Source organism: Leptodactylus fuscus, chromosome 4 (assembly GCF_031893055.1).
Source record: "Leptodactylus fuscus isolate aLepFus1 chromosome 4, aLepFus1.hap2, whole genome shotgun sequence".
In the NCBI taxonomy this organism is placed as follows: domain Eukaryota; kingdom Metazoa; phylum Chordata; class Amphibia; order Anura; family Leptodactylidae; genus Leptodactylus; species Leptodactylus fuscus.
The window spans coordinates 159,996,566-160,015,332 of record NC_134268.1 but is presented as its reverse complement, the minus strand read 5'-3'; the positions used below and the strand labels follow the sequence as shown (position 1 = coordinate 160,015,332).

General features: G+C 38.7%; 1 protein-coding gene across 4 annotated transcripts in view; it reads right to left on the bottom strand.

The window, feature by feature from the left end:
* TMEM108 (transmembrane protein 108) overlaps positions 1-18,767 on the bottom strand; it is a 515,125-nt gene that overhangs the window by 55,031 nt on the left and 441,327 nt on the right. Inside the window, exons 1-2 of one of the 4 annotated variants that reach the window (XM_075271285.1) lie at positions 8,096-8,206; positions 3,231-3,316 (exon numbers count right to left, since the gene is read on the bottom strand). The exons of 1 other annotated variant lie outside the window; for it this stretch is intronic. In XM_075271285.1, coding sequence (XP_075127386.1) covers positions 3,231-3,270 — 40 coding nt within the window. In that variant the 5' untranslated portion in view covers positions 3,271-3,316; positions 8,096-8,206. Of the gene's footprint in view, positions 1-3,230; positions 3,317-8,095; positions 8,207-18,767 lie in introns of those variants that run through there. 2 more of the 4 variants (XM_075271283.1, XM_075271284.1) reach the window with 2 other exon arrangements.

Genomic DNA, 18,767 nt, shown 5'->3' with positions numbered 1-18,767 from the left:
GGGAAAAAGACCAAATTAATTTATAATGAATAAATAATAATTATAATAATATAATAGAGAAATATACACATTAGTCTTTTTTATTAGTCAAAGGTGCATGGCAGCTTGAGAACCGTCCCACCCTAAACATGTCGAGAAAGCCATCCCAATTGGTGAATTAGTTACAACCAGAAGGAATTTTTCTGATGGCATGGTATGTAAGTTGGCAAAGCAATGTTACCCGATTTGGGTGATTTAGGTCCAGGGCCAATATGCTGAAACAAACCTGTTACACAAAAATGTTAAATGGGTTTACAATGCCCTTTACAAGGCAGTTTAATCATAAGATTGAGATATTGTTATGAAGAATGAAGCCATTTTGTGTCAGGATGTAAACTTAAATGATGTGGTGAAGGTCGGTATAAGGATGTTCCACAAAAATGTGCAGATAATAGGACAGAGTGTCATACAGGCTAAAAAAAAAATTAGAAATATGGCTATAAACTTAATATGCTAAAAATGTGGGCGCAAGATTTGTAGAGCATGCACAATACTGGAGGCGGATGACTGATTTACATCATCTAACAATAATACCATACAGTACATTTGGTCAAACCTGACGCTTTGTTTCAGGCTTGTAATAATCTATCTATCTATCTATCTATCTATCTATCTATCTATCTATCTATCTATTTATTATGAATTATGTGTTTATTTAAGAATTTCCTTATAATTATGGTTTCTAGTTAGGAGATTGGACCTTTCTGAATTTGTTGGTGCCAGACCTTCCTGTGTTGGTAACTCCAATTTGTATGGTAATTTCAATCCACAATCCAGGAGACAGGTGGCCAATAAGTCCCAGGCATTGCATTCAATACAGAAAGTCACTCTAATTAGCAAATCAGTTGTGCTGATCGTAGCAGACCTTGTGACACCGGCTGATCTGGGAGCCTGCTAATCCAAGTTCTAAATTGTGAACAAATTAAAATTATGCCATTACAGGTGGGAGGCTACAGAAAGTGGAGAGACCTGGGGGTCCATAAATGTGAGGGAATGCAGGATTCTTTGGAGCCACATCTAGCATGGATTCTATATCCTCCTTCTGTGGTGCTCCATCCCAGACTTAAACAGGTCTGCACTTTTTTTCCCCAATTTTTATTTTTCATTGTTGGTTTGTATGTCTTTTTGTTATTCCATCTTTTTACTGTAAAAGTACTGTATATTTTGTGTAAATTAAATCTAGAGTTTAGAACATTCCCCAGAAGTCCGAATAGAGCAACTAGCGCTCAGCAGTGTTACCTTTTTACGTGTTAGTTGTGAGTTGTGTGGGTATATTGGTATCTTGTCTACCCTTAAAGGGGTATTCCAATGTACATAATCATATCTATATTTGTACATAATTAAAAGTTAAACATTTTTGCAAATAGAAGTAATTAAAAATTCTGCAGAGTTTTAAAGATTTTCTCTAACTTTCTTAGTGGTGACAGTCTTTTATCTTGATCGGTTGCCATGGATACGACCACTAATGCAAAAACTTTCTATGGTCTAGGACTTTCATGACAAAGAGCTTTGGAGCAAAACACACCAGCATCTTATCTATGTGACTTTTAATCCATGTGAGCAGCACTAAAGAAATATCATTTTATATTACATCAGTCACAGGCCATGATGGCTCCACTAAGGGAAGGACACATGTGGCATGCAGACATGAGATGCTACATACAGTAACTAAAAGGTTGTCTGAAACTATGATATTCACTTCCTCTTCTCAGGCCATTGACTTCATGTCCATTTGTCACAAGACCATGCTGCAGCTCAGTTCCATTCAATTGAATGTGGCAGAGCTGCAATACCAAGCGCAACCTGTATACAATGTACAGCACTGTGCTTACTAGGTAGTGAGGAGAATACAGCAATCAAAATCAGACAATCCCTCTAAAATTCTTTGAAATAGGAAAAAAACCTTCCATTTCCTGCATAGAATGTAATAGGCATGAACCAAGTATATATTCCTTGCAGGTACAATCTATTCTAAGCCATACACAGAATGTGAAGTAGCCACAGCAATAGGGAAAGCAAATTAATTATATACATAATGGCATTTTCATTATAGGAAAATAGTTTAATGTTAGTCTTTACAAAGCCATAATAAAACATGGAATTTAGTGTAATATAATGCTCTGGCTCAAAGCCCAGGTTTGGTTATTGTAGATGCTTATGGGTGAAAATTAATAAACGTATAGTACTATAACTCAGAAGAGATGGGGGGAGTGGTCTGTCATACAGAATGCAGAGGTAAGGAGTGGTCTGTCAAGCCGATCTAGGCCAAGACCCCACATGGCGTAAATGCTGCATTTTGATGGGGTGTTTTACAGTCCCTGCAAAGCACTGTAGTGAATCCCATCCACATATTGTGGGAAAAATACGTGCAGTGGAAATCCTGCGATTTCCAAAAACGTTGTGGTTTAGGAAATAAAAGCATGTCAATTATACCTACGGAAACGCTGGTGGTTTACCTGTGGGTATAATGGAAGCTGAAAATCTGCAAAGGTTTCCTGGAGCACTTTATGTGAAAAGTACTGCAGGTAAAACTGATACTTTGCGGCTTCGTTTTATTATGCCAACACCTCTGGAATGCAACTGGGACAGCAGGGGACTCATGCCTGGGTGCATCTAACACACCCAAGTCCCAGGATTATTATTATTATTAATGCTGCTGATTTAACCAGGCAATCACTGTATACATTTTTTTCCAATGCCTACGTTGTCCTACTTCCTGTCCCACCTCCCCTCCATAGTTATTGGTCTAAAAAAAGCGCCAGGGAAGGTGGGAGGGGAATCGAATATTTACTGCGTTTACCGCGTGTTATTCGACCGAGTACGAGTATTTTGAATACCGTAGTATCGAATGCTGATGGAATGCCTACCCGATCAAATACTACTCGCTCATCTCTACTTATGTGTACTACCCAATTTTCTGAGATATAACAAAGGCATATTTGGAAACTATAACTAAATAAGATAATCTTATATAAACTCTTATTTTCTACTTTAACATGTTAGAAAATGCAATGTAATGGTGAACGCCTAGACCCTTTATGGCGGCACACTGAGACCTTTCTCTTGACAACTTTAAGTGGATGTTTTAAGTCAAGTGGGTTAGTTACAGCTGTGAAAGCTTCTGTTGTTCTGGATCTATAAAAAGATTAATGAAAGTAAACATGCTGTCAATGAGTTCAATCTTTACTTACTAAACAGATGGCAACAGAGGGCCTGTGACCTTCTCTTCATGGTATCATCTGCTCCTTCGTGTCCTCTAGTTTACTCGTCATACTGTCTAGAAGACATGAAAATTGAACATCAGTCTATTTTCAGCTTGTGATAATTACTATAGGAAAGTCACCTTTATTCTAGGAAATGCCAGGTACACAGTTTTGTATTTTAAACAAGCATTAGGCACAAATTGTACAATTGCATAATAAAAATTCCCCAAACACCCAAGTTTATACCACCACTCCTTTAATGGCCCTTGAAATACTCACAACATTTAATTATAAAAAAAAATGCAAAAGAAATTTTAAGGCTTAGGTCACAGTTCACATTTTTCTAATATTTTTATGTTATAAGTTTGTCGGTGGAATTTTGTCCAATGGATCATGAGATCTGAACTTATTTCACATTACAGGAGTGTCCACTGTCACCTCTTTGTTAAGGCATCTTATACAATAGATCAGGGGTCATAAACTTTCTGCACTCCAGCTGCTGTGAAACTACAACTCCCAACAGGCTCCATTCACTACCATAGGAGTTCTAAGGACAGCAGAGCAAGTATGTATGCTGGGAGTTGTAGTTGTAGAACATCTGCACTGCCGAAGGTTGCCTACCCTTGCAATAGATGGTGTCTATCCACTGACAGACTCACTATCTCTCTCTCTAGAGACATTCTTGACATTCTCCCACTAGTTTTGACATTGCCAGTGACAAGAAGAATGGCAATGTCTCTTTGTGTGAATTTATTCCTATATTTCTTGATCAAATAACATAATTTGTTTGGCGGAGTGGCAGCCCCTGGACAAACACTGCACTCCTTCCTGTTAACATTGGTTTGTCTACCTGCACACCATATACTTGATGGGTGAATGGGACCCAGCAGTAAAAGTATGCACTGCAACTACTAAGTATACGCTGTTCAGGTAGACAGATTGATATAACCAAAAAAGAGAAAGACCTCTGGTCACCTTCAAACAATTTAGAGTCGGACCCCTACTGATCAAATATTGAGAGACTAGATTAATGATAGGCCAACAGTTAGCTGGCCCTTGGTGATTTTAGGATCATGAGATAGTCCACTTAGAAATACGATAAAAAAAACCTCATGACTAAACGTGTCTATACACATTAAAGGAAGTTTGGCCAGAACGTCTGATTTAACATTGGGCATATCTTCTATCCATTATGTAACATATTCAGCAGTGTGTTGTGGCTTCTGTCTCTAATGGAAACTACAACACCGTCCTGGATGCAACAAAACTCAGAAAAGGCAGCGCAGTATAGGAAAATGAATACCAGGTACACTCCATAAAGACTAGGATCATGCAGTCCAGATTAATACAAAGAAGCAACACACCAAATTCCTGATATACAGCTCTTTTATTCACCTCCTGTATAGTTTAACACTATTGAACATGGAGTCTTGACAATCTATTACTCCTGAAGTGCCTCATCTGTCACACAATGAACACTGGCGGGGTCTAATAGACCACACTGACTTATAATGGATCAGTCAAGTTATTGGGATCTTTAGACTTTATAAGAAATGGCCCATTCATGTACATTCTAGTGGTGGAGAAGTACGGAGAGCTAGCTGTCTGCTACTGTACAATGTTTAGCCAACCTCTAGCTTCATTATGTCTATGGCCTGCTTAAAACTTTGAGACACACGTTAATACGATGGAAAAGGAGTTGGGGCTTATTCACATTTTGTGAACATGTGATGCCCGTATTAATGATGGACAGTATGCGATCCTTGTCCATGTAATGTTTGTGGTTGATCTGGTTTCACATCTATAAAAAATAGATCACTCCTCCAAGTACTTATATGTTTGTTAATGCCTTTGGGTGCATTCAAAACAGTTGAACACGTATTCTATCTTTTTTTTTTTTTTTTTTATCATGGACTCAGACTGGTCTTGTTGTGAAGCAGACATACATTGAACTAAATTGCGCAAATGTGGGCGCAATATCTACGTGAATTGTGGACGTATGACTAAGCCCTTACTTATACAAGTCAAGGAAATGAAGTAGCAGCATCACTTCTATTGGCACTTTCAGAATTTACAGAATGTTTCATTGTTATTGCCATATACCACAGAATAGCTTATCCCACCTCCCCAGAAAGCCCCATATATAAAATCAGTCAATGCATCATATTTTGAGGTCTGCTTCCCAAAGGAACTGTCCTTGCCTGTATTGCTACTATACGTTGCTATGTAAGTCGACCTCTTATTTTATTTATTTCAGTATAACTGTCTGAATGAGGTCTTATACTTAACTACTTCCTACATTATTAAAGAAACCCTACATCTATGCTTACCTGCTGTAAAAGTGATCACACCAGATGTTGCTGTGTACAATGGTACCCTAAGGCTGGGGCCCCACGGGCTGTAAACACTGCAATTTACCCGCAGCGGAAACGCTGCAGGAAAAATCAGGGCATTTTACAGTACGGTACTTGCAAAGTGGATGGGATTCATGCGAATCCATCCCCACTTTGTAGAAAAAAATCACAGCGCGGACACGCTGCGATTTCCAAAACCATTGTGGTTTTGAAAATCTCAGCATGTCAATTATATCTACGGAAACGCCAGCAGCTTCCCCATAGATATAATTGTAACAGAAAGTCCGCGGAGGAAAACTCTGTGAACTTTCTGTTCAAAGCGCTGCGGGAAGAACCACGATGCGTTCACACCGCGGTTGCCCCCGCAGCGCTATAAAGCGCTGCGGGGGCAACCGCGGTGTGAACGCATATAAAGCGCTATAAAGCGCTGCGTTTCTGGCCCGTGGGGCCTTAGCCTAAACCAGGTTTCAAGGAACGCTAGAGTTAGGACTCTGAATGGGTAAGACTTGCCTACAGGCAGAATACATATTGTATTTCTGTTTCCTTCTTACTTTGGAACTACTTCCTAAGATAAGATGATGAGTGTTATAGTAGAGGGTATAGAAATAAAAACAGAATCAATAAAAGAAAAAGGAATAAGTATTGATTTATTTATTAAGAAAAATCAATAAATGACATCATTGCGTTCAAGATAAATAATCTCCAAATAAACATTTTATTTTAGCTAGAAAATAGAAGTAGAACAAGTTCTTTACCAAGACAATCATCTTACTAGCTCATACAAGAGCCAGGTTACAAGATTTATGTGGCCATTTTTAATGTTATTGAGTTGATTTTACATGGTTTGCTCCTTAATAGACAATCAATCCCTGAGACTACCTACTATGGTGTCGGGGAACAGAAGCTAAATAGATTATTGAACGTGGTCATGCTTAGAGAATCGCTGTACTTACAAGGGCAACCGTAGATCAACAAATCAAATGACTAAATGGTTACTTGACTGCTACCTCAATAGCTATTTATTATAGAAGTGTCATGTCATTATAATGATGCGGCTGGAAATTCTCATTAATTTGTTGTCCATTAGTCTCTATCTTTCTCTATAACATCCACTTTAATTTACATGACACATACGACATAGAATGAAGCACCGAGAACTCAAATATTTGTAGTCAAAGTAGAAAACCATGCCTAGAGTATTCACAACTATCATACAGTATGTAACCGTGACTACTTTTGTGTAATATCAGTTTAATGATTTTTAAACTGTATGTGTTAAAGTAATACAAAGTAGCAAGTCAGGTTGTATTTACCTAATTGTAAGACCTTCTAAGGACCAGATGTTTTTTTTTATTTTTTTTATTATGTCCTGAGAAGTAAAACCACAGAATTCACAGAGGATGGACTTTGTTCTTCTCATGACTATATATTTGACAAATAGGGCGGGTTCCCACTAGTGCCCGGTCTCTGCTTTGCAGGTTTCCGTCTTCTGCCCAAAAAACTGGACAGGAGACGGAAACCCAGTAGTCAGTTTTCAAATGCATTCACTTGAATGGGTTTGCAAAGTGACCACCCGTGAGCGTCTCGTACCTCACCGTGGAGAAGCTGTTTTTTTTTTTAACCAGACACAAAGTCCTGTATGTCCGACTTTGTGATTGGTTAAAAAAAAATGTTTTTGCCGCAGAGAGGCATAAGACGCTCACGGGCGGTCACTTTGCAAACCCAGTCAAGTGAATGGGTTTGAAAACTGACTGACAGTTTTCCGTCTCCTGTCCAGTTTCTTAGGCTGTGGTATGAACACCCTTACAGTATGTTTGTAACTTTGCCCGCCATATATATCCAATATAAGGATGTATGGTGATTTATGCAGAGCCTTATAAGGATTGAGACATTGGGACAAATAGTTTTGACCATTGTCAGATACTACATGTGGCTTTACACACGATTTCACATAGACCTAATACATTATTGTAAAGAGGTCTTCACATGAATATTTATTAAAATTTATGACAATGTTATAAAATAAAAAACTAATACCCAACCATAAAAATGACTAATACTGAACAAATACTCTACTGCTTCTACCCCAGCTCTTCCTTGTTCCCCTGCTATAGTAATATTGTGTCCATAATGACGTCACTGGTCAGTGCAGTAACTTCAGGGGCATTGAGATATTGTGGCTGGCTGTAGTAGAAATAGACAGATGTAGGAAGTGTTGGCACAGAGGGCAAAGATTGATAAGATAGATATTACTTCATGTGTTATATTATAATATCATCAGTTGAACATTTTGTCAAAAACCCCTTCAACGCAAACAGGTAGAACAATGTACAAACATCAGGATAAAACTTGTTCAATACACAGAACAGCACACCATGGACATGAATATTTTCTTGTATAAACTGAAATTTCCATGATGCTGCCTTTAAGACAAGCAGTTTGGCTAAGAGCATCGACCGGAATAGAAACTGCTCTTGTGCAAAAAAAGTCAATACTTACCAGTCCTTTATTAAGCAGTAACAAATGGATGAAGTTGTTGGCCCGAGACCAAAAGGAGCTGGTAATAGGGAACCTTTTTGTCTGAGGGAGAATGTGCTGTTTATATCCTGGCTTTGCAACTCTCGGCTAAGCTGCAGTCAGATAAAAAAAAAAAAAAGTAGAATGGAAAGGAAAATTGTTTCCTTGGCAATTAATAAGAATTCATGCAATGTGAAACGTTCCCATAGGAGCATCCTGCTTTCCCACTAAGTATTGTAATTTAGTGGCCTGCGAATAGAGAAGTGTATTAAATAGAAGAAGGATTTCTCCATAAATACACTCGTTCTGATGCACATCATAATCACACAGGCAATTACTATCATTATGTGTAGATGATGTCACCAGGCACATACATGCCACAGAATGGGCTGCATTGTGAATAAAAATAGGATATGAATGGGCGTTATGAGTGGCCATAACCATGTATGTCCTACGGGGAATCTGCCAGAATAATTTAGCCTACCAAATAGCTAGAATCACAGGATAATGGACATAAAATAAGTATAAACATACCTATAATAGCATAGCTGGGAAAAATGTATTTGTGAATGGTACCCTATGTAAATTAGCAAGCATGTATCTAATGGGTATTGGCAAGCCATAGAGGTGTCCTGTGTCTTATCAATAAACCCTTCTCCATCTCTCCCCTTTAATCTTGACTAATGGTCTAGCATTTCCTTTTTTCATCATTAATGTCATGACCTTAACTCATTGAAATCCATTGAAGTTACTGTGTATGTGTAACCTCCAGAATGCATGAAATAAATGGCTCAAAGGACAACATATGGAAATGTTATACCATCAGTAAAGATGAAGTAGAAGGACATGTCCCTGGTCTGTCAACACCTAATAAATGCCTGTCAGACAATTTACATGAGGCTCGATAAGGAAGTCATTTTTATTTTGTCTGCAAAGGTAGTTCAACTAGGCATTGTATAGAATGCTGGATTTCAATCCCTTTCGGTAACATATATACTACATAGCCAATAGTTTGCGTAACTCCGTGACGTAATTAGGAATGGTGGGGCCCGTGGCGAACTTTTGACATGCCCCCCCCCCCGACTCCGAAAATCCCTCCTACGCATTCCTGCACACTCTATTATGCCCCATAGTGGCCCCTGCACACAGTATTATGTCCATAATGGCCCCTGCACACACTATTATATCCCTCAGTGGTCCCTCCACACAGTATTATCCCCGATACTGGCCCCTCCACACAGTATTATGTCCCTTAGTGGCCCCTCCACACAGTATTATGTCCCTCAGTGGCCCCTACAGGACTAAATACTGTCACGTCACTCACTGACCGCTATACCAGGACAATTGTGGATAAAAAGTCTGGCCGTGTGCATTACAATTTAGTAACTCCATGTGCCTCATATTAATAGCATTTAACCCCATCATGTCCCTCACATTAACCCTTGTGTACCTCACATAAGAGTTACTGATATGTGAGCGACATGGAGGTAATAATAAAGTATCTTCATTATTATTACCCCCATATGTCTCACATATTAGTAACTCTTATGGTGAGGCACACAGGGGTTAATGTGAGGGACATGATGGGGTTAAATGCTATTAATATGAGTCACATGGAGTTACTAAAACAAAATTATTCACCTCAAATGCCTGATATTAATAAGTATAGTAACCCCTGTATGTCCTGTGTACCTGTGTTTTCTTTTTTTAGTTTCACTTTCCTGGAGCTACTTCTGCTTCTTCTCTTGTGTGAAGGACGGCAGGAGCTCGGCAGGGGTCCATTTTCTGTATATGGATAAGCCCCGCCTCCAGGGCTCTCCTCAGCCCTCTCATTGGTGGGCGGAGGGCAGCCAGAGAAAGGAAGGGGGGGGGGGAGAGAAAGCTTCAGAGAGCGCTGAGAGGAGTCAGACCTGCAGCTCCTGCATCGGCTCCTGTGTATCAGCCGTTGCTGCAGCTTCGGACATATACTTTCCCTATATTAATATGGAAAGTATTTGACCAACAGGGGGCCCCTGCAAGTCCTGGGGCCCTGGGCAATAGCCAAGTTTGCCCACCCCCTCCCCCTAACGCTGGCCCAGGTTACCTCTCCCGGGCCGAAAAGACCCCCCGAGTATAATGATAGCAGCGGTAGCAGCTGTCACCGGGCCCCTAATGTCCCGGGCCCTGTGGCAGCTGCCTCTGCTGCTATGGTGGTAGTTATGCCACTGCGTACACTCCTTTTTTACTTTGTGACTCACAGCATCATAGAAAACTAAGATATTGAGAGTTTGAGTCTCTGGACACAGTGCAGTCTGGGAAATACATCCAATATATGGACCATATTTCCTGAACTGGAACTGCCTATGAATAGGGCTCTAAAAGGAGCTTTATATATTTGGTTTGCTCAAGCACTTACACTGCCATCCTACAAATAGTAAAGTAACTTGGTACTTACTGGGAGGTTCCTGGTTTGAAATCCAAATTTTTGTGCAAAGGTAAAATAAATGTATTTTATATTATGTACAAACTCTTATTTTGTAGAGACATATCAATACAACATCAGAAGAAAACTGAGTACTTCAGAAATATGTTAATATTTGCATGGCTAATGAACTACTTCTGATTGCTACATATGCAAATGTGCTTAATTCTAAATCTGGTAAGATTGCTTTCAAACCTTTCATGCCACCACATGAAAGAAAAAAAGCACCAATTCTAAGAAGCTGTTACTCATTCCCCATTCTCTTTCAGAAGGACATATTCTCCGATAATTGCCGGAGAAGGCACAAAATTGCTAAACAGTTTTTGAACATTCACAGACGCTAAACTGGCAGAATTCATTTACTGTACTAAACATCCCATGTGTGCTAAAAATTAGCATAGCGAGTCTCAAGTAATCAATTAAGAAACAGATCTGTTATGAATTGAATTTTGTACATATTAAACACATTTACTCTTAACTGGCATACATACATACACACATATATTGTATTATTTATTGGAATGGCTATTGTAAGCTGATGGCTGGTGAGGTAATGGAGGGGGTGTACAGTCATGGCCAAAAGTTTTGAGAATGATACAAATATTAATTTTTACAAAGTCTACTGCTTCAGTTGTTCTAATGGCAATTTGCATATACTCCAGAATGTTATAAAGAGTGATCAGCTTAACAGCAATTACTTGCAAAGTCAATATTTGCCTAGAAAATGAACTTTATCCCCCAAAACACATTTCAACATCATTGCAGCTCTGCCTTAAAAGGACCAGCTAACATCGTTTCAGTGATTGCTCCATTAACACAGGTGTGGGTGTTGATGAGGACAGGGCTGGAGATCAATCTGTCATGATTAAGTAAGAATGACACCACTGGACACTTTAAAAGGAGGCTGGTGCTTGGCATCATTGTTTCTCTTCTGTTAACCATGGTTATCTCTAAAGAAACACTTGCAATCATCATTGCACTGCACAAAAATGGCCTAACAGGGAAGAGTATCGCAGCTAGAAAGATTGCACCTCAGTCAACAATCTATCGCATTATCAAGAACTTCAAGGAGAGAGGTTCCATTGTTGGCAAAAAGGCTCCAAGGTGCCCAAGAAAGACCAGCAAGCGCCAGGACCATCTCTTAAAAGTGTTTCAGCTGCGGGATCGGGCTACCAGCAGTGCAGAGCTTGCTCAGGAATGGCAGCAGGCAAGTGTGAGTGCATCTGCACCCACTGTGAGGCGGAGACTCTTAGAGCAAGGCCTGGTCTCAAGGAGGGCAGCAAAGAAGTCACTTCTCTCCAGAAAAAACATCAGGGCCAGACTGATATTCTGCAAAAGGTACAGGGAGTGGACTGCTGAGGAATGGGGTAAAGTCATTTTCTCTGATGAATCCCCTTTTCGATTGTTTGGGACATCTTGAAAACAGTTTATTCGGAGAAGACGAGGTGAGCGCTACCACCAGTCTTGTCTCATGCCAACTGTAAAGCATCCTGAAACCATTCATGTGTGGGGTTGCTTCTCAGCCAAGGGAATCGGCTCTCTCACAGTCTTGCCTAAAAACACAGCCATGAATAAAGAATGGTACCAGAATGTCCTCCAAGATCAACTTCTCCCAACCGTCCAAGAGCAGTTTGGTGATCAACAATGCCTTTTCCAGCATGATGGAGCACCTTGCCATAAAGCAAAGGTGATAACTAAATGGCTCAGGGAACAAAACATAGAGATTTTGGGTCCATGGCCTGGAAACTCCCCAGATCTTAATCCCATTGAGAACTTGTGGTCAATCATCAAGAGACAGGTGGACAAACAAAAACCTACAAATTCTGACAAAATGCAAGCATTGATTGTGCAAGAATGGACTGCTATCAGTCAGGATTTGTTCCAGAAGTTGATTGAGAGCGTGCCAGGGAGAATTGCAGAGGTTCTGAAGAAGAAGGATCAACACTGCAAATATTGACTTGCTGCATTAACTCATTCTAACTGTCAATATAAGCTTTTGTTACTCATAATATGATTGCAATTATATTTCTGTATGTGATAAAAACATCTGACAAACACACATAAAAACCAGAGGGCAGCAGATCACGTGAAAATATAAGATTTGTGTCATTCTCAAAACTTTTGGCAATGACTGTACATCTCACCCAGACTACTAAGGTGGGTGACATGAGAAAACTCCAGAAGGAATGTGTGTTCTCAGCAGACAACTTTCGTCTGCTGAGCATTTTGGTAAATGCTCAGTATTGGGCTGGATTTTTAGGAATGGCAGGTAGGTTGGTAGTGGGATCTGTCATTCCACTCCCTCTAGTCCACACTTTAGGGATGGGTCATATTTTTGGAGCTGTGTCCTGAATCATTCTCCTGGCTTTTGTACATTTTTCCCTATCAGTATGTCTTTGGAATATAGGATGGAAATCCATGAGAACACGGGGAGAACATACAAACTCCTTGCAGATGTTTTTTTGCCCTTGGCAGGATTTGAATACCAGGACTCCAGCGCTGCAAGGCTGCAGTGCTAACCACTGAGCCACCGTGTGGCCCCTCTGGCTTTTGGAGTTCTGTTATTCTAGGTGAGGTAACCTATTCTATGTTTAGTTAGAGCCTAGCCGGGCAGGTATTTATTTTTGTATTATTTCCTTTTGTTGCTGCACTACCTTTTTGAGTGAAAATAAACTCTACCTTTGTTTTGGACTAAAGAAACTGGACTTGTGTGTCTATGCCACCCCACCTAGCAACCCCAGACCCTGACACTTTGTTAAATTAACACAAGTTGCTTGTCTGCTTGTGGATCCATTTGATGGGAATGTAAGACTAAAATTGGGTTTATTAGCTAGATTTGCAGTAATTTTAACTGTTGGTATATCCATTCACTACTAAACTCATTCATTAATAAATTTACTTTAAACTTAAAGGGATTGTCAAGATAAATGTTTTCTTTTGTATAACAAAAAGTCCTCCTTGTGAAATTATCTTGTCTTTTGTACTTCCTAATAAAGATGTATGGGATTAGGTACATCATTTTTGTGTGCTTTACTTTTGGGTGTATTTTATATATGACTGTCTCACAACATTTATTGCTAATGAATATTAGCCCTTTTAGGTTGGGGCTCCACGTTGCAGAAACAGCTTTTTTTCTTGTAGATCTTCTTGTGGTTTTTTGAGCCAAAGCCAGCAGTGGATTGAGCAGAAGTTAGAAGTATAAGAACTTCCTAGATAATTCCAATTCCATTTCTAGCCATTCTTGGCTTTGGCTGAAAAAAACACAACAAAAATTGCAACAAAAAAAGCTGCGTTTCCGCAATGTGGGGCCTCAGCCTTAGCATGTGTTTAACAACCAGTATTTATACGTTTCTCGCTCAATGTAACTCTCATAGAAAGGAATACAGAAGCTGGATGGTCAAAGTGTCATCACAGCTGAGGACCAGAAGAGTGTGGATATCTCGGAAACAGCCATTGGTAGGAAAATTACCTTCATTACAATTTTCATCATGTAGCTTTCTGATGGGCTAAAGAATAAACAATTTTTTTTAAAGAATGCTGCATTAACCCTTTCACTGCCAAGGGTCTCTGAATTTTGCACCTCCAGTAGCCAGAACAATTTTCACAGTTTTGAGATGGATGAATCAAAGCTAAATTGTAACATTAAAAAAGCATCCAACCCCCCCCCCCCCATACCTATAGATTTTCTTAAAGTAGACACCTGCAGCATTGTCAGAATGCCACTTGGTACTGTATACAAACAGGCACCTTCATGCAATTTTGATTTAAAGTGAATGTTTTATGAAAAAATGCAAATAAATGTATATTTGTTATTAAAAGTGGAAACCAACCAATAAATTATATGCACAAAACTTCCTAAAAATAAGAGTTCAACATGTGCAGAGTTCATTCATATAACTATGGCCTACACCCGCATGTACGTCTCTTCAGAAAATCGCTAGAACTGGAAGGAACAAAAATCTGCTTTGAAGCTAGAAATGTTAAAAAAGTATCATCCTATAAAATGTAGGGATTACACACCGTGAAAAGCAAGTGAACCCCTAAACCCTATATATTTTTTGAAAGTAGACAACCTGAAGATTACATATGTCTCAATGGGTCATCAATAGCCACAGCCACCTTCATGCAACTTTGTGACAAACACAAAAATGTTTTGAAAAAATGCACTAAAACACATTTTTTTACTTATAATTCATCTTCAATATCACATTCATATACAAAATACATTTAAAATAATAGCTTATGGTGTATACAATGTGTATATATACTATATGTAGAGCAAACATCAACTACAACAAGAGCTCGGACTCCCAAAAACACTGATACAGAAGACAGGCAGGATTTTGCTGTTATTTACTAATATGTTAAAAAGCTATACTTTCTAGAAAACTGCAATATGTGAGGAGTTCATACATATCACACATGTATATATTTACAGGGGCGGGTGTTAAAGAATCGCCAAAATCGCTGAAATGCACCAACCCATTTTGTGCATGTAAATTAAATAGGACTTTACCTCAAAATATTATTTTCCATCCACCTATAAATATTTTAGCAATCTATATGTTCATCTCTATTGAAAATCGTTATTACTATTATTTTAGCGTGTAACGGATATCGCTAGAGGCGTGTTATACTCTCGAAAGCTCAGGGATATACAGGACAGGGATTGGGTGAAATGTAAACTTTATTCATGATTTTGTGTATATGTTGTGTAAGTGTTTGGTGCGACTTTTCTTTTTGGCACTGCAACCTGGACAATGGTAAATGTCTGGGTCACAGCACCAATAAACTTCCTTGTTATGTTCAGGGGTTATAACAAAAGAGTACCCCACTAGTGAAGTTCAGGGGGGAATTACATTATACCTGTATGTGACAATCAGACAGCAAATGTACAGTATGTTCTCTGATTGACAGGAGGGGGGAAATAGGGACTGAATCCCTTCTCCCTCCCTCCTGGGGTCACATGCAGGTTGTGCACAGAGACAGAGAAAATGCTTCTCTGTCTCTGTGTGCACGCTGCTTCTCCTCCCACCTTCCTGTTTCACTAATGCTTCCTGAGACAGGAGGGGGGGACATTTAAAGTCCTGTATCTCAGGACTCGTTTGGCCTATGAAGATAATTTTAGATTCATTTTAAAGATGAGAATCTCCAATAGCGTTTTCAACAGTGAATCACTTTGGCACAGTAAGGAATAACGTGAAGAACTTGGTATCATTTTAAAGAAGAGATTCTCATCTTTAAAATGAATCAAAAATTAAATTATCTTCATACAAGATATCTCCCAAACAAGACCAGAGATATGGGCATTAGAAGTAAGGACGTAGAGCTACGTCCTTGGCAGTGAAATGGTTAAAGGGGCTTTACACCTATTGTTTGATATGGTAATTCATTGGTTTATTATAATGTCAAATATTGTCTGTTCATTTACCCTCTGATTTGTACAGTGCTGTGAAATATGTTGGCGCTAAATAAAATTATAGTTATTGTTATTATTATTACTAGCCTTTGCCCACAACTTCATCTGCGAGTTGTTGGCATCGATGGTCCGCCTATATTCAGCAAATTGCTGCCATCAATGGTTTCGGCAGCTCTCAAGCAGTCCTGCTGCTGAACTTGTTCCTCACACCGTGCCTGTGATTGTTCTGGCATCTCAGCAGCTCGCTGGGACACTATATAATGAGCGTGTTGTTGGTGTTGATAATACGCATGCTCTGGCTTTTTGACAGCTGTCAAGCTGGCCTGCCGCTGAACTCGTTCCTTGTGCTGTGTCCATGATTGTGCCGGCATCTCAGCAACTCACTGGGACACTATATAATGAGTGTGTTGTTGGCATTGATGATCCCCCTCAGCTCCGCTTCAGGAGAACTCTGTTGACTTTTGGCTACCTTCATATCTCTTGTTGTTTGCGACAAATTAGATTTTCTTTTTCCTGGCTTGTTTAAAATGGCCAAACTGCCAATTTGGATTAACGTTGTTTGCCCATGTCAGTTTGTCAGCACTGCCTGGAGCAGAGGGTTAGTGTGTGTTTACATAGAGAAATAACAGCCCTGGCTTTATCAGAAGCTGAGATAAGATGCTGCAAAGAGCAGTTTAATATAGTATGTGAACATAAATTCATAACAGTTGTGAAGCCGTCTCATTTAGCCTATGTGTTAATCGAGGTTACAAACTATCTATCTGCTGAATTTCATTCAAATCCGTTCAGCCGTTTTTGCGTGATTGAGGAACAAACATAGGATAGGATAGGATTATTATTAATAAACGCTGTCTACCAACAACAAAATCAATTCTAAACTTAAACACTATAGTAGCACCTTTTTAGTGACCTAAGGAACTTATGGTTTTTTTTTGTCAAAGTGCAGTCAACTTTAATCCATATGAAAATGACTTTTTTGGGGCCCTTGTGCTGAAGCACCCATTTTTGCATTTTTTAGTACCTGCTAATCTTTATGTGAGGATACAGTGCTAGGTGGCTACCATAAGTGTTTTGGCATTTTTGCAACATCCTGAGTGTGTCAAATAGTTTATCGACATAAAGATTCAATGTGATTGTCTCAGCTGCAGGACTGCGCTGTAAAACACCATGTCACTAAAAGCCCCTTTAACAACTTCACAAGTAAAAATTGTAAAGGTGATATCAAAGAAGGGGTGCTATTTAACCCTTAAGTACTATCATGGTTTCTATCCTAATGATATATCTATGGTAGTGGTGTATGATAGACACCATGATAGTACTTAAGAGTTATCTTTGTCTGTTAAGATACTTTTGATTGAAATAGCTTTTGATTTCAGTAAATGTGACCTCTTAATGCTGAAAATTCAACAAATGACCATTTTTGATTCATTACAACCTAGAAAAAGTTTAGAAACTCTATTTGTGCATAATAATTTGGAACAGTGGATTTAGATTTTTTAATTTGTGAAAAAAAGTTATTGGGAGATTTGTCCAAATAAATGTGATTTATACTCCAACAGTTGAAGATTGGAAAATTGTACTGACTGTCATTTCATATCAACCATTTAAGAAAATCAGAGAAAATTATCATTTGCATAATAATTTGGAATGTAATAAAATAAGAAAAGCCAAAGAAAATGACCCTGCAGGTGAAACATTGTATCTTTTTTCTTATTGGGCTATTTTAGTTGTATGTGTATTTTCTTTTTGCTTTTGCATGACCATAATATAATTTTATCTAATGTTAATGTACGTAGGACATTATTTTTGGTGAACTTTTCATTTGAATTCGATATTTCTAATTCTTTTTAATCGGCCTCTTGATTCATTTTTTCAGAATTATTTTGTTCAATAAAAAAAAATAATTTCTTTCATAATACTGTGAATGATAATATGTTCACACAGAGTTTTTAAAGCAGACAAACCCGCTTTGAAAAATCCTCCAACAAAGTCTCTGGATGAAGTTTTTGTAATGGCGAGTATTTTGATGCATTTTTGAAAGGGTTTTGACAAGGTTTTTGACAACGTTATACAGCCTCCTATTGGCTTCTATTAAAACAGGCTAATAGTGGACACGCTGCGATTTCCAAAATCGTTGCAGTTTTGCAGCATGTCAATTATACCTATATATACCATATTGAAACAATGGCGGTTTCACTATAGGTATAATGGAAACAGAAAATCTGCAAAGGAAACCTCTGGGGAATTTCTGTGAAAAGTGCTATGGGAAAAAATTGCAATGTATTGCTGCTGTTGTTTTTCCCAGTGGTGCTTTTTTACTGTGGTCCGCTACATGGAGCGTTAACCTTTGACAGTATTAATGAATCTGGTTTAAGTCTAAACAAAAGCCAGTATTTTATTTTAGATTAACAATATTCTTGTAGCGTACCCAAAAATTTTTATCATGTAAACTCAGAGTAGGGGAGTATAACCTACCCAAAATGGGACGTATTAAAATATAGCCTTTATTGGTTCAGTTAAAATACCCAAAGGAACAAACAAACAAAAAATTCCCCATTAAAAATTAAAAATTTAATGGGGAATTTTTTGTTTGTTTGTTCCTTTGGGTATTTTAAATGAACCAATAAAGGCTATATTTTAATACGTCCCATTTTGGGTAGGTTATACTCCCCTACTCTGAGTTTACATAAACAAAAGCCAGCACATCCCAACCACCAATTGTTGCAAACACTAGTAAGGCCACTACATTATACATACCGTATACCATGCCAAAG